At 37.6% G+C, this 26,523-nt stretch overlaps 1 protein-coding gene across 2 annotated transcripts; it reads right to left on the reverse strand.

Annotated features, from left to right (window-relative positions):
* Window positions 1-1,600: 1,600 nt before the first annotated feature.
* LOC121967718 (probable histone acetyltransferase HAC-like 1) lies at window positions 1,601-26,523 on the reverse strand. 2 transcript variants are annotated; one of them, XM_042518119.1, is made up of 17 exons: window positions 26,080-26,523; window positions 25,056-25,435; window positions 15,109-15,217; window positions 14,591-14,900; window positions 14,021-14,512; window positions 12,080-13,866; window positions 9,751-10,047; window positions 9,391-9,666; window positions 6,100-6,228; window positions 5,751-5,951; window positions 5,499-5,641; window positions 5,094-5,406; window positions 4,558-4,697; window positions 3,465-3,543; window positions 2,917-3,306; window positions 2,289-2,506; window positions 1,601-2,196 (listed from the first exon to the last, which is right to left on the reverse strand). In XM_042518119.1, the coding sequence occupies exons 2-17, from the start codon at window positions 25,235-25,237 to the stop codon at window positions 2,082-2,084; spliced, it is 5,181 nt and encodes a 1,726-aa protein (XP_042374053.1). In that variant the 5' UTR covers window positions 25,238-25,435; window positions 26,080-26,523; the 3' UTR covers window positions 1,601-2,081. The 2 variants fall into 2 exon arrangements, with proteins under 2 accessions (XP_042374053.1, XP_042374052.1); XM_042518118.1 differs by having other exon boundaries at window positions 25,056-25,440.

Below are 26,523 nucleotides of genomic sequence, written 5' to 3' on the forward strand. Positions count from 1 at the left end.
AAAGAGGTTTGTGCTTCGCTCAAAAGCAAACGCTTCACTTTTGCGCGAAGCGCATGCTTCTTGGAACTCTTGTGATTCGGAGTTCCTAGAAGAAGCGTGAAGCTTGTGCGCTTAAGTGAGTGAAGCAAACACTTTTGATAACTCTGGGTATCCCACTCGCGACGGAGAAGTTACGAATTGCAAACTATGATCCTTGATGACATCATAAATAAGATAAATGCATGACCGAAACACACCTTATCATATGCAGGTCATTTGAAATTGGTTAGATCTATATTCCAAGGGAAAGAATGCTATTGGCTTTCCATGCTCCCAATACCCAATGGCATGATAGACAAGATTAAAGCGGTATGCCAGGTGTTTGTGTGGTCCTTTGAGCACCCTCCGATCTCGTAGGACACGATTTGCCTCTAAACAAGACGGTGGATATTGACTTTGTGACCTTCAAGCGTGGAATGATGCTTTGCTAAGCAAAACGTTGCGGGATATCCAATCTAAAATGGACTCGTTATTGGTAAGATGGGTGCATCATCACTATATAAAGGGTGCAGATTTTTAGAGTTGGGAGGCTAAGGCTATGGATTCCCCACTTATCAAAAGGCTTGTTGACATCAAGAACAAAATCCAATTGCGTGCACAAGGGCAAGGGGCGGCGAATATGTTGCTATTTGAATGGTTTGCTATAGCTATGAAAGTGACCACGAATGCATACAAATTCTTCAAACCTAGAAGGCCCATGGTGCCTTGGAGTTCAGTGGTGTAGAGGCCGGAGGTTATGCCCAAACATTGATTCATTGTTTGGTTGCTTGCACATGGTAGGATACGGACGATAGGATGTCATATGAGCCTAATAAGGCTTGTGCGCTATGTCACTGTTAGGATGAGTCAAACCCCCATTTGTTCTTTGAATGCCCATCACACTTGCCGTGTGGGACAAAGTGGGGCGGTGGCTAGAGATTGTGCGTAAGATCAGGACGCCGCCGGAGGAGCTCTTCAGGGGCAATAATAGGAAGATGAAAGCTCGACGCCTCGGAGTTTCATGTTTGATTTATGTTTTATGGGAAACGGAGCCGTTTTGAAGGGATAGCTCCAGATATGATAAAATGCTAAGGAAGATCCAAATACATGTTTTTAGATTTGTGGATGTGCCGTTAATGGGTGTAGACACCGACAACCGGTTGAGTTTGTCTGTGTCCGTGTGATTAGGGAGCGGTTAGCTTTGCTTTGCGGATTGAGGTAGTACCTCTTGGAGCCTTTTATACATTTATCTATTTTCTATAAAATAAGATCAACTATAATTTTTTTGAAGTGAGAAATTTAAATTTTATTTTATTTTTGAAATATTTTAGTATTTGCTAAAAATTAATAAAATTTTCTATTTTAAAAAAAATATACAACTTTAATGATTGTATACACCAAAATTGCATAGTATGCATTTAATTTAGAAAGATATTTTTATATAATTTAAATAGACACATTTATGTAATTTAAAAAGATCATTTATAATTTTTCAATGTATAAGCATCTTCATTCAGTCCGAACAAACTAGTCTCTTCATTTATTACTCCAAAATTAATTAGTTCAATTTGCAAGCCAAAGATAGTGTAAAGGAGGACGAGATTTCTCTTATTTTCATTTTTCAAGCAGTATATATACATTGTACAAAAGGGACGGGCACGAACCAGTGCAAGAACCATCCATCTTCATTCTTTCTCTAAACACTCAAAATTTAGAAACTTGATATGACTAATTTGGAACTAGCAAAGACGAACTACATCTATAATACAACCACCAACCATTGACGATGAACTAAATGCTGTAAGCTGAATCGATGGAGCATCTCCGGCAGTTTAGATGTCGACAGAATATGTTAGCACTGCGCTGGACTTTTTGCAGCAGATACAGCAGGTGAAGTGGGAGATCCACTTAGTATGAGCTGATCACTTCGTGCCATTGGTTAGTCGCTCTGACTCAGTTGCCAAAACCCCCCACTGACTGGTTTAGTCGTGTCATATGGCATGATTCAAGAAATCGAATGAAATATAATCGACTAGTCGACAAAATCCTCTATATACAGTGTGTTATCCCGAGTTTGCAGCAACCTCAGCAGCACGCTGTCTCACCATCTCCATTACTGCAGCCCTACGCCGGGAATCGGATTGCTGTTGCAACCTTCTAAAGTGTTCTCTCAGATCCCTGGAAAGGTAAGGAAAAGTTTTTATAATTATTATTTTTGGCTTTGTTGAATTGGCAACATCAAGTCAGAATAATACTAGTAATGAGAGTACCTGCATCGAGGTACACTGCATGCTGATTCTTTACATGCACGAGCATGGACATGAAGGAGATACCACATCCTCTTACATAAAACACACCCACCTGAAGCACGTATCTTGCATTGAATACCATGACGGAAAAGGCCCTTAACTTTCCGGCAGTTTGGATATTGGCACTGTGGAGATCGACACTGCGAAGCATGGACCAAAAGATCAAGCATTTTCCGAAGCTGCAAAATAGAAGAAATTCAGTCAGGATGATATTTACTAACGACCAATTATGAGCAAAATTTTAGTTGGTTGCTGAAAACTTGTTAGCAGTCTGTCTTGCATTACTGAAAATGTACAAAACATGGCAATGAGCATGGTGGATAGTCATAAAAAAAAAATTTGTATGCTGGAATTAGAATGCCAAACATAAAGTCATAGTTTAACTGTTGCTTCCATTTTTTTAGAAAAAAGGATAGTGAATCGCTATTAGCACTTGCGGAAAACATAAAAGCATATGTGGCTATAACTATGAAAATAATATTATGCTGCACATTTGCCACATTATTGGTAATAAACAAGAATATAATGAGACATGTTCACCATTATAACACAATTTCACTTAAGGTTTTAGGGAAAACTCCAAAAGTACCTGCGAGACTCGCTTTGCTCGAGCTTCTTTGTTTTGTGCATCACGTTCAACATTTGTCGGATGATTAGTCAAAGTATGAGGATGGTGAATGCCACCTTTCTGATAGCAAGCATTGCATACATCAAAATCTGGACAAGTTTCACAGCGCCAGCCCTGACCAGCTTCAATATCACGACGGCAAACATGGCATGTGGTCACAAATGCAGGTGCAGTAGGATTATGGAGGTGATATAAGATCATCATTGACGAATGCTTAGCACGGCGTAGAGTATCATACTGATAGTGATTTCCTTGACAGAGACTCAGAAATGCTTGCCTAGTGTCAAAAAATTCACTTTCTAGAATCTCATCTTTATCCTTTGTATCATCAGCAACATCATAAATTTCAACCTATGTGGTATGTAGGTGTTAATGGTCACGATTTTGGCAACAAGAAATAGAAGTGCAAATACTAAGACATGTAAGGATGCAGGCTGATGATAAGTGAACCCATACAAAATAAAGATAATGCTGAAACACTGAAAATGTCTTCTATTAAAAGAACTCACTGGATGTAACATATGCTTTTCCCTACTATTAGTAGGATGTCTTTCCCTTTGATCGACCTTTCCTTCAGCTTCATAACACCTGCAAGCCATTAGTAACCAATCAGCCCCTGATCCAACATTTGTGGCTGCTTTACAAACTCTGTGGCTGGATGTTAAGTGCAGATTCAAAAAGTTCAATTTCATTTTTCCCACTGGAATTGATTCTAACCACAGCAATTGAAAGATAATGTTACAAGTACAAAATTATTATTATTGTTGTTATAAATCGTTACAAGTGATCAATAGATATGCTAGGTGTTGACTCGTAGTATCAGTGTCAGACATATGTACAAAGGGATAGATGAAGAGTCCAAGTATCAAAACTGATGCATGTTGCAACTTGCAACATAGAATAATGTGCAAGCAAGTTCCTTGTCCTTTCCTTTCCCCCTTTCTCCAAAAGAAAGGTCTTTCAAACCTTTTATGAAATTACTACATGTTTCATGGGGAAAATGCATATGAACCTTGGAGATTGGCTTCCTTTTTGAAAATATAACATTGTACATGAGATCACCTAGTCATCACATAACAGAAAATACACAATTTCACAAGTATTGAAACAAGTTCCAGCACAAACTAGTAGAAAAAGGTAAAAGAAACAAGAATAACATATCTTAATGAACATAATGAGTTTGAAAGATGAACAGTAAGACTCCTTAAACTCTGCTGGCTTTCATACAATGGTTGCAATATGTAATACACTTTGTTATTTTAATTTTTCTATTATAAATTTTTGCATAAAAAATTGCATCAGAAGACAACAGTACTAACTGATAAGGAAATTGCTTGTCCACATTAGAAGAAAAGTCTCTGCCAAACCATCCTAGTTACATATACTCAACAGACATACTCTTCGTAGCTTATATCGCACACAAGAACACACATATTTAAGTATACATATCTATGTATAGATTATATATTCTAAAATCTAGACCAGTTCCATCTCCTTATGTTTAGGCCACTTGTTTTGCATTTTTTTTTCCTTTGATTGTGATCACATACATGCTACTTGTCCAAAAAGACATAAGATTGTTTCCTTTAGAAATGAACTTACTTGTCACAAAGTTGAAAATTCTTGCATTGATTGCAAACCCATCGTGTCCCAGACACCATTAGGATGCAACAATGTGTGCAAGCATGCTGCAAGTGAACCATTATAAAATCTTCTTTCATAGGGGATATAGTTTCTCCAAGCTGTGTAAAGATAAAATACATTTAAAACTGGATGCATAGACTTTCTAATGGGAGATGGGATCCTCTGTCCCACTTTGTCCCCGTGTCCCATTCATTGATCGAACGGATTACATCAGATCATATCAGATCTCAAGGATGTATGATCTGATGTGGTCCATCCGATCAGTGAATGGGACATGGGGACACAAGAAAATGGGACAAAGGATCCCATCTATTCCAATGGAAATAATTCATGAAGAAATAAGCAAAGATCGGTGATCAATTAGACTTTGCCAACTAGAAAGATTATAATTTTTTTTAAAAAAGAATAATAATATAAGATGAGTTCTGAATTGAAAATTCTGCAGCCACCACTAGCCAAAGTGGTGGAACACCTGGCTGAGAAGAAAAGAATACCTTTTGCATCAACAAAACATCCTTAGAGGTGTTTCCAGATAGATCAGTATGACCAGCAGCTTTCAAAGCCCTTTTTGTAAGTGTCATTTTGGTTTTGCCTTTCTTCATCTGTTTTCTACTATCTTCCTCTTGACGAAGTTGATTGATCATATCTTCAGCAGCACCAGGCCAATAATCTCCGTCAAAATATGGCAAACGTGCTGCAGTTACTTTGGCCTTGCACTCCCCCGTGGTTACGAAGAAATGATCATACAAATTAGTCAGGTCAACAACAATATTCTCCTTGGCAGCTTTTTGAAGCATGGATAAGTACCTAAAAAACGTCAAAATAAATAAACAATATAGTGCAGCTATAAGAACCGGAAGGAAAGAATAGCTGGAGCCTGGAATGACTCCGAGCTTTACCACTCCCTCAGTTTGTCAGATTTGGGTGTCTTCTGAATCTCAGGATGGCAGTACAATATGTAGTCTTCTCCCTTTAAAGGAGGACAAGCCCAAATGTAACAGCTGGTAAATCCTCGTTTCTTGCAATATTCAAGATATCCAATCTGCAGAACCATAATAAATGTCACGGCTCACAAATACTTGAAATAGTGAATCTATAAATTTGTTTTTAGAATAAAGAGAAAGGAATTGATGCAAAAATGAGTAGTGTACCAGAATTTCATGATAAACAAATGTTCGTAGAGCTTCTCCAGTCACTGTTTTGATTTCAGGCCTGAAGTACTTGACAGAGTCTAAGTAAGAAAGATAGACACGGCGCTGATTTGGGAAAGGGCAATCAGAACCAAATTCTTGAACATACATGCCAAAGAGGCATACTTCTACCCCTTCTATCTTCTGAAATAACAGTATGGCCTGGAAAAAAAACACAAACTAGCTTAAAATTTTCAACTTCAATCATATGCTTAATCTATTGTTTTTACTTGAAACTGATTTAAACACTTCCTTAGAATGAGAAAAAAAAAAGAAGAAAATTCAGTGTTCAACTAGTTAGCTTTTGTACCTTGGATTTATATTGAAATTCTCTAGGATAATTTTCCTCCTGAAATATTTCTAGAAATCGCTGCTTTACATCCAATTTTTTGTCAACTGATGAAACAACTCTAACTACTAGCTTCTCGGCCCCAGGCACCTGAATATCAATTATGAGAAGTAATATTCAAGCTACCAAAAACAGACATGTTAAATGAAAGGAATTAAAATAATTGTTTATAACTCATTTGCAATTAATATAAATTTTATATTTAATTTTAATTCAATATAATAATATATTTATGCTCCATCAAAACCCAATTCATTAAGGTCGCTAGAAACAAATAAGGTAAAAATAAATTTCCTCAATGGAGAAGATTTTATTGTTAATAGATGAGTCAATAGTAGAGCTGTCAATTTGGATTAGGTTCGTTGAGTTAACGGATTGGGCTGAAATTTTATCAACCCATTTAAAGGCAGATCAGGTAGGCCGACTCGCCTAGCCGTGACCCTCATGGGTCGGCCTGAGGCAGGTTTACGTTGGCTTGCGGGTTGAGAAAATGTTGCAGTCGCTCATGCACCTTGAACAATCGTTGAGGTCCATTGACACTTCTCTCATGTTCATCAGAACTAGAGCTCTACTCTTTTGCAGTGCATTGATGCAATTGGAATTTGGGACTTCTAGATTGGTTTATAACCATCTTCATGGTAAGCTTTCTTAACTTACTTTGATAGGCTTTCCTGAGTAATGTGTTAAATTCATTTTACTTCATGAATTGAACATTTCTCTTCACTGGATGAGTAACTCGGAGGCCAACCCATGCCTACCACATGCTTTTTTATTTTATTTTAATTTTTGGTAAGCTCGTGGGTTGGTCCACCTAACCCGCAACCCTCCATTAGTTCGGTTGGGTTGGGGATTTCCCAACCCGTCAAGACGACGGGCTGGCCCAACCAAATGGCTGACCCACCATGGGCTAACCAGCCTTGCCATGGGTCAGCCCGTCTGACAACTCTAGTCACTAGGGCTGACCGGGGTCATTTTTTTCAACGAAAAATAAAGTAAGAAATAAACCAATTCAAAAACATGCCCTAAATAAACTTATACCAAAATTACCCTACAATCCTAAATAAGAAAATTATCAATTAAAATACTGATGTAAAAAAAAACTTAATAATGCAAATCAAGAATAATTTGCAATTGATTTTAGTAATTGTGCTATTTTAGTTTTTTATATTCCAAGTGCTCGGGCTTCACCCAACTAATAATCCGAATATAGACACAACTTTCCCCCCAGTTCACCTACCGGATAAATCTGAAGCACATCTTGTGCACACTTAGAAACCGACCTTCAGAATATTCATCCTTATTGAGATTCGAACACTGGTCCTTTTATTTGTTCCCCTAAGTGCTTTACCACTTAGCTATAAAAAAATTGATTTGTAGGAATACCTCTTAATTTGGTTGTAGTTTAATGAGCATCTTTTGATTTAATACTAGTTTATTGGGATTATTATGTTTCATCAATTTACTTCCAATCTTTTATGTAATTCAAGAGTTTGATTTGTTATTGCATCACTTAATTTCCTAAGAGTATTTTTTTTAAAAAAAACACTTATGAAGTTTTTGTAACAAATTTTTAAGTTGCAATATTCTCCACGAATAAAAACTTGACTCCATTGAGTGGGGAGATAGATATATCTAGGTCAAGATCTATGGCATAGGTGTCAAGTGGTTCAGTCACATGCACCGCTAGAGAAGGTAACTCTAGCATTTGTTGTTGGATTTCAAAAAACTATCACCAGAGCAATTTGAGGATGTTAATCTGATCCAAACATTATCTATATCTAGAAATTCCCTCCATGAGCCATGTACCTTTAAGTGCTTCCATAGGGAGTTAGCATTGTAAAGGGAAGTGCAAGTACTAAAGCCGAAAGAAAACAATTTATTGGCAAATTAATAAAGAAAGAAGGTATGGATAACCCTCGATATGATAATAAATAAGTCCTTTACTATGAAAATTGAGTTCTCTGTGAGTTTTGGTTGTGAGATTGTTCGTCTCAATTGTATATGCAGATATATTATTACTGATAATTAGGTTAAATAGGCCAAACATGTCATTTTTAGGTATTGCAAAATGCAAACTAGCTTGACTCTTCTAAGACACAAATTGTCACCTTTAGCACCGGCCCATCCTCCGTGCCATAGGTAACAACCTTCACCACATAGCCTTTCAATGACAATCTTCACATTGAAGCTACTACCATAGAGATCGAACATAATCTCCTTAGGTTGTATTTTATTAGGAAGAATCCACTATTTTTTTTTAAAAAAAAAAAACATAATAAAAAAATATGTTTTGTGCAAGAGAAGATTAGAGAATTAGTGCTATACAATTTGCAAAACCATAAGTATCATACTGCACAAAAGGAGAAACTTTGATTGGGATATGATGTGGAATAAACTTAGATCTAATATGATGAAAATTACAAACTTCTAGACTTCTAGTAGATGAAAGAGGGAGTTTATCAAGGCCCATGAAGTGCAAAATTACTATCACCAATCAAGGCCAAACACTTGTCATTAGAAATTGGAAAGTTCATGGTTTGGTTAGAGATGTTATTGCATGATTTAGACACTAAGAATTCCATAAAAATCATTTTGCCCAATACGTAAATATATGGCATACTAATTTCGGTCCAAAAAGTGTTTGATTGCCAACAGGGGGCACTTTCTTAACATAACTCTTTCAGAAAGCTTCTCTAAAGTTTGGCTATTGTTTCTGATCTAATCATGTGTCAGATATCATACTAACAAAGGTACGATACAATAACATACTAGAAGCTCCAAAAGTTGCAGTATTGCACAAAATAAGACTGCAGCAAGTCTACCAACTATAAAGGGCAGCCCGGTGTACGAAGCTCCCGTTACGCGGGGTCCTAGGGAAGGATCCATTGTAAACAGCCTTACCTTGCTTTTTGCAAGAATTGCTTTCGGGATTCGAACCCGTGACCTTTTGGTCACAAAGCAACAACTTTAAAGTTGCGCCAAGGCTCCCCTTCAAAAGATTAAACTGAGAACAGGAAAGAAAGAACTCTGCTGGTCAAATATAACTCTCATCCAGAGTCACCATGTCACCATCTAATAATCAATTGATGTTGTCTGTTCAAAGGGCCATTTCTTCAGGACCATATGCCAACTTCCACTAAAACACATATAAAAAAAAAGTTTTGGATGTACTGCCCACAATAACTTTCAAATCATTTAGAAATTCAGATCCAACTATGATTTTTGTCTAAAATCAAAAATTAACCCACTCACCTCATCAAAAAATTTTCCCTGCTGCTTGGCTCTTTCTTGTCTCTCCTGTTTTAGACGTCTAAAAAGCCTTTGTTCTATATGATCACTGAGTATAGTTCTCGGTAAATCCTTTGCACCAAGAACTGAACTCTGAGGTAAGGGCTTGCGTTCACCTCTCTCTATTTCCTCCACATAACAATTAGGGCAAGTATATTCTGCTTCTCCATCATTCCTTCGACCATTGAATAGTGCACATATTTGATGTTGCCAAGTTTCACATTTATCACATTGCACCCACTACAACAATAAGTGTTTTACATGAAAGGATTAAAGACATGAAAAAGAACAACAAAGACAATTAAAGGGAACAAACAAATTTACCCATTCTTCTGTTTCCTCATCATTTCTCTTCTTTTCAAGCTTTGATTTTGCAAATATAGATCCTTCAGCTTCTATAGTGTCACCTCGAGCATCATTATAGCATGGGATGCAAAAGTATTGGCGTGCATCACCACTGCCAACTGTATAATACAGTGCATTTTTCTTTAGTCGAGCACCACACAGGGAACAATATATTGGAGGTGGTTCAAAAGTGAGTTTTTCCACTGCACAAAGCTGGCAAGAATTCTCAGTCATTGAGCGCTCCATTGCTTGATTCTTCTCGGCTTTGGCCTTACTCTAAGAAAAAAACAAAACCAAAACAACTAATGATTGGAAAAGAACTATGTATCAAGCAAAAAAGTACATCCTTGCAAAACATGAATTTAATTGATAAAAAAGTACAATGTGTGTTACTTCCCATATTCATTTAAATATGGTCTGCAGCCATATGTGGTAAACAATCAAAATGAGTTTGTTTAAACTATTGTAGAAAGGTGATTACACTCACCCCAGACTCCCTCACGACTCGTCCTAGGTTATGTAAAGGAAGATAAATCATGGGGTCAGCTTATTGCCGACCGCTAAGTGACTAGCGGGTGGAAGGAAATTTTTTTTCCCGAGAGCATGCGTCCGTCGGGAATTAATCCCTGCCCCTATTGAGTTTTTTTAGACTATCATAACAAAAAGGTGATTATACTCACCCCAGGCGTCCCTCACAGCCCATCCCAGGTTTGTTTAGACTAGCTATTATGTGGTATTGCAATGATCTGCATAATCATTAGATCATCATTGTTGTTTTGCTCAAGTATTTAAATATATGTCATCACTGCATTAAAGTTTATCAACTTCCATGTTCGAGTCTTAAGGGAAAAAAAACATGTAAAGTGCTGAAATATATTAAGCCCCCAAGAATATCATTCCTGTGTTTTGATTAAAAAAAAGGTGAAATATTTAGATTATTCAGTCTAAGAAATGGTGTGCCACTAATGAGAATCTACAGAGTAAACACACAAATTGGATTTGTATTTTCTTGTGTCATTCTAAGTTGCAGCAACATTGTTGGCTCTCTAGATCAATAGGGAAATGCTTGTCAAACTATCACGAAGAAATGTAGACATATTTAATGACCCGAAATTCCCATTTTTTCTCCATAAGTGTTAAGAAACCTGCCTTTTACCAAAGATAGAGACTGAGATGACTCCACTTATGACTGAGCATGCCAGTGTGATATGTTGGAATTAACTGCAGCATTAAGTGGTCCAAATAAATTTGTTTAATCTTCTGCCTATGAGATAAAATAGTTTAAGGAACACTAATTCCACAAGCTGTAACAATCTTGTTTACTAATATCAATAGTTCACTGTTTCTTCAGAATTTGCTCAGGCTTGGATACTAGATTCTTATTTGATTGCCAGGTGTAAGACACCTGATTTTCCAATAATTTATTATAAAGGGATACTCCAAAACGTTTGAGTTATAAATTTATTTGATTCCCTACTCTTTTATATACTTTCATTAAATTTTAATTCAGATTAAGCATTGAACTAATTTTATTTTTGTTGGTGAAGGTGAAGCAGAAATAGAAAGCTGGAATAAAGGGATTTAGGAACTATGGATGCTTTATTATTCAGGATAGGTTGTCAATCAGTATTGCGAATCAGAGAGAAAACTCAACCAGATGACTAGAATGGGCACAAGTAGGAAACTTCAGTTATAATACCGCACTGGTACCAACTGGCATTTGAATGTTTTCACTGAATATTCATTTGAAATAAATGCACACCAGGATTCAAATTCATTGTCCATATTGTATATTAGGATTACTGGATGTAGTAAATATTGAATTACTAAAAGTTTAAGCAGTTATATAGATGTAGAATAGGACTGTTGTTTGTGTTTGAACCAAAAGAAGCGGATCAAAGTCATTATGTAGATATATAGATGTAGAATGGTTCATCATGAAATTACCAATTACTCAACAATGTAGATTTTACACTTCCAATGAATAGCACTTTATCAATTGAAATGATCATCATTATCATCATCCAGCCATATTTGTTCCAACCATTTCGAATTAGTCACATGGATCTTATACATCCATTGAGCTCTATGCAAACATAAATCATTAGTAAAATACTATTAACTGAACTGATGGAAGACAAAATTAAGTGAAGATAAAGGGAAAATGCTACTTTAGGATGGCCATTTGTTACAAAAATCCGGGTAGAGAAAGACACAGACAAAATGACATCAAAGAAGATGGGAAATCTCATAAGTACTATGTGAAGATATCATAAAGTACAAGAAAACAACAATGTCAAAACCTAACCTGGCCAACCCATCGCCTTAGACCAATTATATGCTCTTTAATTTGCTCAGGAGTGAACAATTCAATCAAGGAAACACCTTTTATCTTTGGCTTCCCTGATTTTCCAGTTACTTGATCGGTTAGTTGGTTAGCTGGGTGGTCCTGGTTGATTTCAACAGCAGCCCGATTCAACAATTTATCATCCACAATATCTTCTTGATGGACGCAAGAGCCAACATCGATAGAAACATTAGGATTCTTTTTGCAGTCTCTCGAAGTTATACTCTCCTTAATAGTGCCAAATACTGGTAATTTTTCATGTCCACAACCAAAAGGCTCATCCATGTTCGCATTGAAATCAGAATTAGCAGAATTCTTCAGAGTTGTTTGTTTGCAATCTGGGTCTTGAGCATGCCAGAAATCATATTGATGATTTCCAGGAGTGACAGAGAGCAAGCTAGGTTCACTGTTAGGAAAAATAGGTGACATGTGTTCACTCTTAATACGCTTTGATGCTGGTTGATTGTCCTGAGAATCTTCTGTAGGCATTATCTCTGCTTTCATCCCACCAGCAACTCTGTTTGTTTCGGACAACAAATATGTCTGGGACAACACATGTGAATGTGCCTTATAATTTTCAGCTATCCGATCACGGACAGGAATGCAAACAGGACAATCAGTTGCTGCACAGTTACAAATATGCTTGACAAATTTCTTAGATGTGAAACAACGAGGAAACTTGCACAGATCACTGCTGCAAGCATCCATATGCATAATCAACTCCTGAGCCTTCACACAGTTAGCTTCTAAGCACATTCCTTTTTTTGAGGGACACCTGCGAGCGTGATGCAGAAACAACAGCCATCTTTGTTGTTTTAAATAATTTTGTTGCTTCATAGATTCTTCATTTGTGGAATCTAGTTCTTGAACGGGAAGAGGGCGTTCAGCTTCATTTTGCCCAATCAATCTTTGATGAAGCTCCACCTGGATTTGTTGAAGTGATGATTTATCTGTGACCTGTGGTTGCTGAATAGGTTGAGGATGACACTCAAATTGCAGGAGTTCCTCCACTTGCGATCCACTAGATACACAACTAAAGTTGTTAGAAAATCCATCAGGCTGCTGGTGTGGATGCAACAGCTTTCGACATTCCTCAGAAATTGAAACATCAAAGTCTTTAGAGTTAAGCAAAGGATCTAAAAATTTAACACTTTTAGCTTGAGCTTGAACTTCAGCAGAATAATGTTGCTGGTAATGGGTCTGTAAATCTGAAGATTGGACTTGCTGAGTTGTTGATGGAAAAAATGTGTTAGAGCAGGTGGCATTCATATGATTAGACATCAATTGCTCACCAAATCTTGAGGTTGATGAGGACTGTCTCAAAGAGTCATTCTCTCGTATAAGTTGTTGGAGTTGGTTCTGCATGCTTTGCTGATGAATTTGGGATAGCTGATGTTGATTCTGAACAATCTGCACACGAGTTTGATTTTTCTGTTGCAGAGACTGTTGCACCTTGTGTTGTGACTGAAGAAGATTTTCTCCAATAGACTGTGGCTGCTGATGATTCATTTTGACAGATTGATCAACAAGCAATTGAGGATTGTCATCAAGAGAATGTTGCGGTGCATGGAAACCTGGATGAGGATTTAGTAATCCTTGGTTTGTTCTTGACTGATCCATAACAGAATTTAAGTTAGAAGATAAACCAGATGAATCTGGTCCATCAAAGGTCTGAGAATGTGTTATATCACTCATGTTCGCTGTATAACTACCATTCAGAACAGATAGCCCTCGCTGAGACATCGGTGCTGCAGAAAACAGAACTACATCCTCACAATGTGATAAGATAGCAAATTATAGTCAAGAATAAGCATGAAATAAAGGGAAAATGGACACCAACTACATGAAAAATAAAACTAGAGGCATGAATTGCATTGATTATGGTAAGAACATGAACATTACTTGGCATCCTTGGTTGATGATATTGCGGATCCAAATTCTGATATAGAGGCTTTGGGGAACTAGAATAAGGATTTGGACTTTGGAAACCCTCAGATGCTGCTGGGGCACTCATTTGTATGTTGTTCCCAATAAAGCCCAATGCAACATTAGCAAGTCCATTAGATAATCCGCGAGGGGAACCATTTTGAAGAACATTCAACCTCATTCCAGCCCCTATTTGGGCACCAATATTGTGTAATGTGTGGATATTTTGATTTTCAACATATTTCTTTAGTTGGAGAGACTGTGGAGCCACATTAGATTCAGTGTTAGACAATCCTCCGTTTGAGCATTCAATATTTGCAGATACAGCCTGCTGACTATTAAATCCTGCTGTTGGTATTGTTTGACTAAATTGCCTTGGCACATTAGTTGAAGGAATTGAAGACATTACACTACTTGAAGCTAGAGCAAAGTTGGATGATTGATACTGGTAACCATTAGAAATTGTTCCTGCACCAGAGCAGAATGAATCCACAGAATAGGACTATGTTAACAGTTTAATTATAAGACAATGTTAGAGAAAATTACCATCTGAAGCATTCAAAGATATATTATCTTTGGTATCAGTTGGACCATGTGCAGTTAATGGTAAGCTGGCAAAACTCGAAATAGTTTGAGGTGCAACAATGGTTTTGCTGGTGGAAAATGTAGGATGCTCTGAATTAACTGAATGCCCAGTATTGTTATTTCCACTGTTTGAAATACTAGGAGTAGGGATCATACTGACAGAGGAGGAAGATGTAATATGATTTGATGATCGACTGTTGTAAAGGACCCTCTTCACCATGGAGTATAGATGTTGCTCAGATGCTTCCGTTGCTAAATTCAAATAGACTTCCTGTTCAGTAAATTTATGCATTAGATGGTTTGAGAAAGACATCAGCACCAAAACTGAACAGCTACTATTGTTGCATGAAAAACTGTTGTTACAGTTAATAAAACAACTTGAGAATTGAAGCCTTTTAACCCAACAATCAGATAAATGAGCAGTTGGATTATATAAAAATCCATAGAGATAGAACTTGTGTGTAGAAACATAAAATTACCTTTGAAGGAATCTCCTTGAAGATTTGATCTTCAATACGCTTAACAACCTCTAGTAGCCTGCGGGGCCACTCAGGACCTGATTGATTTCTTTTTTGAAGAATATTATATCTGTTATGATAAATAATTTGTCTGATTATCATAAATTAAGAGCCATGTCTTGATAGATTGTATACTAATAAAGCCAAGAATATTCAATTACTTGATGGATCATAAAAGTCAATACATTTTCATTTGAAAAGTTAAAAATTAGAATTGCATTAATATATATGCACAAAATGGTCAAGTCCGATACATTCTAGCTATCTGAATTGCATGCACAATCAACATACAACAAAGTAATATCATACCATCTTGCAATTTCATACCATTATCAAAAGCTAGTGCAATTACAGATTAGACTGCCTAATGCAAATAAACTGCCATAGTAATAGAAATATTTTAGAGGAAACCCTTGTCCAGTTAATATTGAATAGCACCACAAAGATATTTTATGATCTGAACTAAAGTAAGATAACTAAAAATAGACCAGGCTTCTGTGCAAGATGATAGAAAAGGTAAATGGTTGCTCTCACTTCTTACTAAAATTACTTCACATTTTAAGTCAATTTCTTTAAGAAACAAAAATATTACAGTATACCTGGTAACACCATGAAGAAGCGAGACAACATGTTAAGCATGGAGAGAATATACATGTCAATCATGGTATCATGGTGTACTTCAAAACTTACATTGACTGATAACCAGAACAGTGATAGTATAGATGGCAAATTCCATTACGATTACTATTTTTGATAAATAACACTTATGTTAGGTATATGGGCTAAGGTGTTGTAATCGTGCCGCAAAGGCTAAGGTGTTGTAATCGTGCCGCAAAGGCTAAGGTGTTGTAATCGTGTCGCAACAATCGTGAAGAAATCGAAAAGAAAACAAAGAAAAACAAGAGAAGAGAGAACACATAAATTTGACATGGTGCCTACTACACGAAGCGGCCAATAAAACTCCAATTAGAATTTTCTCTCTGATTTAGGGTTACAAAACTCCGCCCATGACAATCGGTTATGGCCGGTCCCAAGCCCGGATAAAGGAGGAGGGTTGTGTTAGGTTGCCAGCCAGCGTCAAACTATGACAAATATTCAATGAATGAATCAATTAAACTATTGTGTTAATGTTAGGTTGTTCCCTGAAAGGAACGCGTTGCAGGGTCCGACTGTAACGTCTCGGCAAGGACCGCTATATCTCCAGAACTCGGGTGTAGTGATAAATATGCAAGAGTTCGCGTTACAAGGTTCGACTGTAACGTCTCAGCAAGGACCGCTACATCTCCATAAGAACTTGGGTGTAGTATTAAATAGGCAAGAGTTCTCACACCATAGGTTAGATAAGAACAAATATTATAGGAAAACTAATAATCTAAGATTTGGAACATGGAACATAGGAACTCTCACTGGTAAATCAATGAAGATAGTAGATATGATGATTTGGAGAAAAATTAGTATTTTGTGTGTACAAGAAACAAAATGGACAGGTGAGAAGGCAAAGATGATAGAGAACTCGGGTTTTAAGTTATGGTACACTGGAAAGAGTAAAGCAAAAAATGCAGTGGGTATTATTGTAGATAGTTTGTTAAAGGATGAAGTTGTAAGAGTAGTTAGAAGAGGGGATAGAATTATAACCCTTAAGATAATAGTGGTGAAAGAAACTATGAACATAATTAGCGTATATGCACCACAAGTAGGATTAGATGAAGCTACCAAATCAAGGTTTTGGGAGGACTTAGATGAAATATTACAAAAAATTCCACCAAATGAAATGATTTTAATAGGAGGTGATCTAAATGGGCATATCGGAGTGAAAAATGAGGAATATAAGAGAGTACATGGGAGTTATGGGTTTGGAACGAGGAATGAGGAAGAGAAAACTATATTAGATTTTGCAATAGCATATGACCTTATATTAGCTAATACGTTTTTTAAGAAAAGAGAAGAACACTTAGTCACATTCAAAAGTGGGAATAACAAATCGCAAATTGACTTTCTTATGGTTAAGAAGAAGGATAGAAAGATTTATAAAGATTGCAAAGTCATCCCTGGATAAAACTTAACTACCCAACATAGGGTAGTAGTGTTGGATATACGTCTCAAATATAATATCAATAGAAAGAAAATATATACAATTCCTAGAATTAAGTGGTGGAAGTTAAAGGATGGGAAACAACATATATTTAAGGAGAAGGTCGAAGTACAAGCATTAGGTGAAATATACGATGACTCTAATACAACATGGGATAACATAATATCAAAGTTGAAAATAGCAGCTAAGGGTGTACTCGGTGAGTCAAAGAGGCATGCACCACTAAGCAAAGAATCTTGGTGGTGGAATGAGAAAGTACAAGAGAAAGTGAAGGAAAAACGAATAGCTTATAAGGAATTATATATTTGTAAGAACGAGGAAAACTTAAAAAAATATACAATAGCCAAGAAAGAAGCTAAGAAAGCAATGAGTGAAGCAAAAAATGAAACTTTTGAACGGTTATATCAAAAATTGGATACAAAAGAAGGGGAAAGAGACATTTATAGAATAGCTAAAGTGAGAGAAAGAAAAACAAGAGATCTTAGCCAAATAAAATATATTAAAGATGAATATAATAGGGTATTAATAAACGATGGAGAAATAAAAGAGCGGTGGAAGAGATATTTTCATTAACTTTTTAATGAAGGTTTAGGTGACCAACTTAACTTAGGTAATTTAATTAGGTCAAATGAGCATAGAAATTTTAATTTTTACCGTAGAATTCAAACTTCAGAAATAAAACAAACTTTAAATGAGATGCACAATGGAAAAGCCGTTGGACCAGATGATGTTCCCATAGAGGTATAAAATTATTTAACATGATATTGAAAACAAAAAAAATGTCTGATCAATGGAGGATAAGTACTCTAGTTCCCTTATATAAGAATATGGGAGACGTACAAAATTGTGCAAATTATAGGGGTATTAAACTAATGGGTCATACTATGAAACTTTAGGAAAAAATAATAAAAAAAAATTAAGGAAGGAGGCCATAGTGACAGAAAATCAATTTGGGTTCATGCCTGGAAGGTCGACAATAGAAGTTATACATCTTCTTAGACAATTAATTGAAAAATATCGGGAGCAAAAACAAGATCTGCACATGGTATTCATTGACTTAGAAAAAGCTTATGATAGAGTCCCAAGAGAAATTATATGGAGAATTTTAGAAAAGAGAGGTGTTAGCGTAATATATATTGAACTAATTAAGGATATGTATGAGAATGTAACGACCAGAGTAAAGACTTCAGGCGGAGTAACTGAAACATTTCCAATAAAGATAGGGTTACATCAAGGATCAACTCTAAGTTCCTATCTTTTTACACTAATTATGGACGAACTCACTGCGCACATTCAAGACACAGTACCGTGGTGGATGTTGTTTGCAGATGATATTATCTTGGTAGATGAGACACATGAAGGAGTAAATGCTAAGCTAGAATCTTGGAGGAAAACACTAGAAGGGAAAGGTTTTAAGCTTAGTAGATTAAAGACAGAATATATGAAATTTAAGTTTAGTAATATCAGAAGTAATGAAACAATTATTAAGATAGGAGAGGACGAGTTGCCCGGAACCGAGAGATTTAAATATTTAGGATGATTTTTACAAAATGATGGAGAGATTGAGAGAGATGTCTTACATAGAATACAAGCAGGGGAGCGTCGAGTGTTTTATGTGACCGTAAAGTACCTCTTAGACTTAAAGGTAAGTTCTATAAAACTGCAGTTAGACCTGCTATGTTATATGGAGTTGAATGTTAGGCTATGACTCGAGCACATGAACAGAAGATGAGAATTGCAGAGATGAGGATGTTAAGGTGGATATGTGGACATACGAAGATGGACAAAATAAGAAATGAGAGCATTAGAGAGAAAGTCGGAGTTGCATCTATTGAGGAAAAACTTCGAGAGATACGTTTAAGATGGTACGGACATATACTTAAACGACCAATAAATGCTCCAGTTAGGCGATGTGAAACTATGATAAACATGCATATCAAATGAGGAAGACCAAAAAAGGCTTGGTTAGCAACAATAAAACAAGATAAAATTTATTTAAATATAGATGATGATATAATAGGAGATAGAGCTCAATGGTGTAAAAGGATTCATACAGCCGACCCCACCTAGTGGGAAAAGGCTTGGTTGTTGTTGTTGTTGTATTTAGGGTTACAATAATCCTATTTATACAGCCCAACACATACATGGTATTTTGGATAAAAATACCAAGTAATAACCCAAATCCAGTAAAACCTAGCGCCTCTGGATGAAGCACGGATAGGAGGCATGCCCATGCCATGTTCGTGCCTATTCCCACAGGCCCGAACACGGTGAATATTCACCCCTTAGGAGAAACACGAGCATCTTCCAAGACCTCTACCTGGAATGCCAAGTTCAGGCTACGCCCCTCTAACAACTAGAGAAATGGATCAAGTTCAAGCTTTGTCAACATGTCTGCAATATTTTTAGACGTGTGGACCTTCTCAAGTATTATTTCCTCGGAAGATATCAGATCTTGTGAAACCTCACATCAATATGGTTGGTTCTCGCATGATATACCTGATTCTTTGCCAAATAGATAGCACTCTAGCTATCACAATATAACTCGACTCCATCTTATCGAACACTCGGTTCTCTGACTAACCCTTTAAGCCACAATACTTCCCTGGCTACTTCAGCTACTGCCATGTACTCTAACTCAATAGTAGACAATTCAACTATAGGTTGTACCATGGACTTCCAACAAATAAGCATCCCACCACAGTGAACACACACTATAGTAGACCTTCTGTCATCCCCTACATAGTCTACATCCACGTATCCTGTAACTAAAGGATCATCCTATTGTCTACTGAACACGATGTCATAATCTGCAGTATTCCTCAAGTATCTAAAAATTCCATTAACTGCATTCCAATGTTGCCGACTAGGATTTGAAAAAACTTGTTAACCATACTAAGAGCATGCGCCAAATCAGGTTTTGTGCAAATCATGGCATACATAAAACAACCAGATGCACCGGCATGCAGAACCTTTGACATGTCTTGGATCTCCTCATCCATCTTTGGGCATTATGCAATGTACAACTTGAAGTGATGCGCTAGAAGTGTACTCACAAACTTCGCATTACCCATGTTAAATTTGTCCAACACCTTCTCAATATAACTGCACTGAGATACCTGAGATTCTGTCTCTATATATCTCCATCCTAATAATATTCTTGTCCACACCCAAATCTTAATGTCTTGCTTAAAAGCTTCTTTAACTTGTGGACCTCTTTCATACTATTCGCAACAATCAGCATATCATCCATATATAGTAAACAAGACGATAAATGAATCATCGTCAAGACTTTTCACGTAAATGCAGCATTCCTACTCGCATCTTCTGTACCCATTTTGAATCATATAGCAATCAAAACATTTTTTCCACTGTCTTAGAGACTGCTTTAGCCCATAAATCAACTTCTTCAATTTACAAACTAATTGCTCTGCTCGGGCTGACTAAATCCTTCTGGTTGTGACATAAATCTGTTCTTCCAAATTGTAATGAAGAAAAGTTGTCTTCACGTCCATTTACTCCAACTACAAATCATAATGTGATACCAAAGCCAACACCACCTTGATAGATGTATGTCTAACCGGAGAAGATATCTCATCATAGTCAATCCCCTTGATCTGTGAGTAATCCTTTGCTACTAGTCGAGTTTTGAATTTTCCTTCTTCACTTTCTGATATGGCTTCTTTCTTCTTGTATACCCATTTGCATCTTATAGCGCTTTCTCATTGAAGAAGTTTTACCAAATCCAACATTTAGTTCTTATGCAAAGACTCTATCTTCTCCATCATAGCACTCATCCATTTGTCAATCTCTAAGTTGTGTATTGCCTCTCGAAAAGTTGCAAGATCTCCGCTACTAGTGATAAGTGTATAAAAAACCAAGTCCTCAAAACCATATCTAGTAGGTGGTTTGATTATATATCTGGTCTTTTATGTGACTATAGTCTGATGCTCCGTGCGCTTTGAGCTAACTTCATCATAGGTTTCTAGCTCCACCTATACGACATCTTTATTGTTGCTGCAATTTTCTGATGACTTTTTCTTTTCCTCTTGAGTACGTTGTAACATGGCTTTTCTATCAAAAATCACATTTCCACTAATCACCACCTTGTTTGCCTTAGGATCCCAAATCTTAAAGTCTTTCACTCTTACTGATAACCCAGAAAAGCACAATGTCTAGACTTCGCATCTAGCTTTGCTCTGTCTCACTAGAAATATGCATGTAGGTTGGACATCCAAACACCCTGAGACTAGTGTAATCAATCGGATTTCTTGTCCATGCCTCCTCTGAAAATATCACTCTACCTAGAAGTTCTTTGCAAGCCTTGCATTCAGTCTAAGACATCGATCTTTCTCGATTGTCATCATGTTTATTCTTTTTGCTACACCATTTTGCTGTGGTGTCCGACGGACTGTGAAATGTCTCTTGATACCATGTTGCTTACAAAATTCCTGGCCTTAGGCATTTAATTTTCCTTTCAGCTTGATTCTCCACTTTAGTTTTCCACATCTTGAATTTTGAAAAAGTTTTTAACTTGTGGCGTATGAAGTAAACCTAGACTTTCCAAGTGTAATCGTCGATGAAACTCACAAAGTACACATGTCGTCCACATGATACTACACTGGTCAGTCCCCCAATCCGTATAAACATAGTCCAGAATTTCAAAATTTCCTCCATCTTGTGAGTGTCTATCTTAAATTACATTTTGCTTTGTTTTCCAAGAATACAATACTTGCAAAATTCAAGTTTGCATATTTTGACGCCCTTCAAAAAACCTCTTTTATGAAGCTCTAGCATCCTACACTCACCTATAAAACTCAGCCACATATGCCATAAGATTGTATTATCTTATTAAAATTCTACAAAGGCAGTTCCATCTACAACTATGGTACCTAACAATTTATAAATGTTCCCTGCTAGTTTCTGTCATTTCATCACTGTCTGAGCACCTTTACTGACTTTTATTACTACATGTCTAATATCACACAATGTTATGACCATACTATCAAACATCTTTATTCTGGCATTCCTTATTCCAATGACTCTGCAGGATGTATCGTTACCCATCAGAATAGAATCAGAATTAACCGACTTATAGGTGTCGAACCAATCCTTGTTAGGCGTCATGTGATAAGAACATGCTGAATCCAGGATCCAAGAATCTGTCAATTGCTCTAAACTAGACAAAACAGAAAGCATATCATCATCGTCGCTCTTTGAATTTTCTTCTTCCACTATGTTTGCAAACTTCGATGAACCATGTTTACTCTCTGCATAAGCTTTCTTTTTCTCTTTCTCTGGACAATCTCTCTTGATGTAACCCATTACTCCGCACTTGTAGCACATGATCTCCTTCTTACTCAATTTAGATCAACCCTTATTATTGTTGCCTGACCCATATCGAGTCTTGCTCCTACCAAGTTCCTGGTTACCTCTTACCATAAGCCCTTCACCTTACGAATTCTCATTGCTAGCTTTCTTTCACTAATGAAAACTCAACAGAACACTTGTGACTTCCTTAGCTTGAGAGTTTCCTTTCTCCACATCAGAATCGTAATTAAATTATCGTACGTAGGAGATGACGGTAGAGAATTCAATAGCATCAACATTGTTCTGGCCAAAGATCGTCGACGACTAAGCCGTCAAAGGATGTGCCAAGACCAGAGGGGTGATTCCGGGGAGAGAGTCAATCGCCAAACCTGAAGAACTCAACAGGAGAGATTAGAATGGGATCAAAGCATACCTTGGTGCGACTACTCTGATGCTCAAATTAGCACAGGCCTAGTTGGTGAAAAAACGATGAAGAGTTAGAGTTGGAATGCGTATGTGCGCGTACCTACGCCTACGAAAGCGAGCTCCCTTTCGTACCTTCTTAAGAAAGGGGCATAAACCCCACGTTCAAGTTGTAGGACTGCCATGTAGGTCCACGTGCCCCCAGTCGTTCCACGTCCTCCGCTCATTACAATATCCACGTTCCCCACGATAGGGGGCTAGTGGCTGCATCCGAAGGTATCTAGAATGGGTCGATCCGGTCGATCGTGACCGAGCTGAAGGGGTCGGACGTGAATGAGCTAAGGAGGTCTGGCGTGGCCGAGCTGAAGGGGTTAGACATGGATGAGCTGAGGAGGTCTAGCGTGGACGAGCTGAAGAGGTCAAACATGGCTAACCTACCCACTAGGGCCTTAGCGCCTCATTAGACCCGCTTTAGGTCCGCCTTGACCAAAGCCGATCTCCTTGACTTACAACTCAGCTTGACTTTTGACCGGTCTTGATTTGTGATAATCCTCGCACCCCCTGACTTGACTAACAACTCGGCACGACCGTAGACTTCACAGGTCCACGTGGAGGCAGATAACCTTCGCCACATCAAGCCCCCTATCTTCATCTTCGATCTTCACATCAACCCATTTTAGATTACTTACAATCTGATTAAATACATTGATATGTTGGTGAGATCTGTGCCCTCTGCCATCTTAAGCCCAAACAATTTCTGCTTAAGATAGAACTTGTTTGTCAGTGATTTGGACATGTACTGTCTTTCCAGTTTCTACCAAACTGCCACCAGTGATTTTTCGTCCCTAGCGTGATACATTACATCATCTGTTAGACAAAGTTTGATTGTTGCACCGCTTTCACCTATAGTTTCTCCCAGTTTGTCTTCTCCATCGCTTTCGGTTTCTTTTCGTCTAATGCCTTCACTATTCCTTATTGCACCAACAAATATTTAACCATCCTCTGCCATAATCCAAAATTTCCAGTTTCAATATCAAATTTCACAGAAGAGATTTCAGACATGTTGAACCTCGCTCTGATACCAGTTGTTGTGATCGTGCTACAACAATCCTGAAGAAATTGAAAAGAAAAAGAAGAAAAAACACGAGAACTCAGAAATTTGACATGGTTTAACGATGTGTCTACTCCACACAACGGCCAAGAAAACTCCAATTAGAATTCTCTCTCTCTGTTTTAGGGTTACAGTGATCATATTTTTACAGTCCAACACATACATGGTATTTTGGATAAAAATACGAAGTAATAACACAAATCTTGTAAAACCCGATGCCTTCGGATGGAGCACGGCCAGCATCTAGGCAAACCCATGCCACGGGTGTGCCTGCTCTCAGCCGTGTGACGGAGTTTTTCGACATGCTTGCCAAACCCACAATAGCCGACATGGCCTAATCATACCTCTTAGCAAAGTCGTGCCCCGTGTTTGCCCAAATAAGAGTCATCTTCAACATAAGGTCTAGAGTCAAAGTTTACCAAACTAAAGCACCACCCATGCAAGGTGCAAATTATCTCATATGATTGTTGTTGTAGACAGCATACCTATTAGGAGTTTCCATGAAAATTCTCCAGACGATGATATATCACCATCCAAAATATACAAATGTAAATATCATAATTTGATCAAGAATTGAGAGCAAAGTCCTTTTCCTAAAATGAAATACTAATTTTATAAGATCACTTTAAAAGTTGTAAGTGAGAAGGTCAACACTCAAATATAGAGAATGGTGAAACCAATCAACAGAGTTAAACTAGATAGATGGAAGATGCATCTAGCTTGAGTGAGGTAGGAATATCATAAGAGCAGGTTGATCAGGTATATAATCTGAAATTAAATGCACATATGTGGCTTGTTTATAATTAGTGTTTTCTTCTTTGTCCACCAACAAATTGGCAATTCTAGGTTACAATCATCATTCTGGGTCAATGAGGTTAATAAATAACAATGAGCACAAATTATGTTTTCCGTGAAGCATGAACAGGTAACTTATTAGATAATTGCAAAGTTCCAAAATTATGACTTGCTTACATATTCCTCTGCATAGTAGCACGACCATTTTGAAGTTCTGTATCCATATGTCGTGGTCCGAGGTTCTGCAATGGCTGCACAATTAAGTTTCCAATTTGCTGCGATGAGACAGATACTTGTGTGCTGGTTTGGGCAGGCATCTGATTAGAGATCTGCCCACGCAAATGTGCATGTGTATTCATCCTCCCGAAAGATTTCAGTACAATAATGCTCACGATTTACAAGCTGCAACCATAGTTGTCAACAACTGGAGAAATCAGCGCGCAACCTAAGGCAGGATGAAGCTACACAAGATTTCACTGAGGAAGCGTCACACTCAGACGCTTGGCCAGAAAAAGCCCAGCAGAAGCATTTTGTTAAAACCATCAAGCCTCTGCTTACTGACCTAAGTGATTAAAAAATTAGAAAAGGTCAAGAAATCACTAAGCAAACAAAAGAAATAAATGCTGAAAAGTAAATCTTTTCTTGCAAATGACTGGAAAGTAAAACATTTTGTAACAAAACACGCATAAAGACAGAAAATAAACAAATATATCATTAATCCCATATGCCCTTTTAGCGCATAAGTGCCCATCCGCGTAGCTCACTAATCATTGAAGACAGTAAAACATTGAAGTTTAATTGAAATTTATCATTGCAACATTTTAAGGAAGCTTAATTGAACATTATCATTGTAACCTTTTATGTAAACAACCACTAATAATGCAAGAAAATGATAGAACGACAGATAAATGACCCCAGAATTGGACAGGAAAAACTAATAGGCATGGCCGATGCCACGAAGGCCTCATACTCAGGAAACAGACCGGCATCAAAATTCCAGTTAAATCTAAATCAGATGAAGTCCTGGACTTTCCATCATTCTTTATTGATCATCAAACCGAAGCACTAGAGACAGATAACATATGCAAACAAGCTAGTTTCCTCAAACCCTAGCACGGCATCACCGCAAAACCATGCACAGAGGAGACCTAACAAGAACAATTAAACCCGAGAAACCTCCAGAAGGATAAGAAAACTGTACCCGGACGAGACCGCGGTCGCCAGTTGTCGTATGCCGCCGGCGCAGCAGTTCGCGGCAGCAGTGAAAGGGGGAAACCAACAAATCCCCGGACGGCCGTTTGATGAAGAAACCACCAACTGCCAATCGACGATCCGAAGAGCAGCTTGAATTCAAACCACAGCCGCCAGAATCGAAGCGCCTCGCTCACCGATCCCTTGCTTGGAAGTCGAGAAAATAATGCAGACGCGCGCGGCGAGCTTTAGCTTCCTCCCTCTCCGTTTCGTGCTGCACTCGCGTCCTCCCTCCTTCCAAATCAACCCAACTAAACTCCGACGAAGCCTCCGATCAACAACTTCTTAAACCTCGAATTCACTCGCTCATTTTTTTTTTATTATTCCTTTTTTGGGCATCCGCCCACCGCCGATATAAGGTCCGATCAGAGACCACGGCAACCTCTCAAGCCGT

This window comes from Zingiber officinale, chromosome 3B, assembly GCF_018446385.1.
Source record: "Zingiber officinale cultivar Zhangliang chromosome 3B, Zo_v1.1, whole genome shotgun sequence".
Taxonomy (NCBI): Eukaryota; Viridiplantae; Streptophyta; class Magnoliopsida; order Zingiberales; family Zingiberaceae; genus Zingiber; species Zingiber officinale.

Excerpts from the sequence above, each read along its gene's own strand:
- LOC121967718 (XM_042518119.1), bottom strand. The coding sequence starts at position 25,237 with ATGAATACACATGCACATTTGCGTGGGCAGATCTCTAATCAGATGCCT. Across the intron at positions 3,307-3,464 it reads AAAAGCATATGTTACATCCA|GTTGAAATTTATGATGTTGC; the intron begins GTGAGTTCTTTT and ends CATACCACATAG. Across the intron at positions 2,197-2,288 it reads TGCAGTGTACCTCGATGCAG|GGATCTGAGAGAACACTTTA; the intron begins GTACTCTCATTA and ends TTACCTTTCCAG.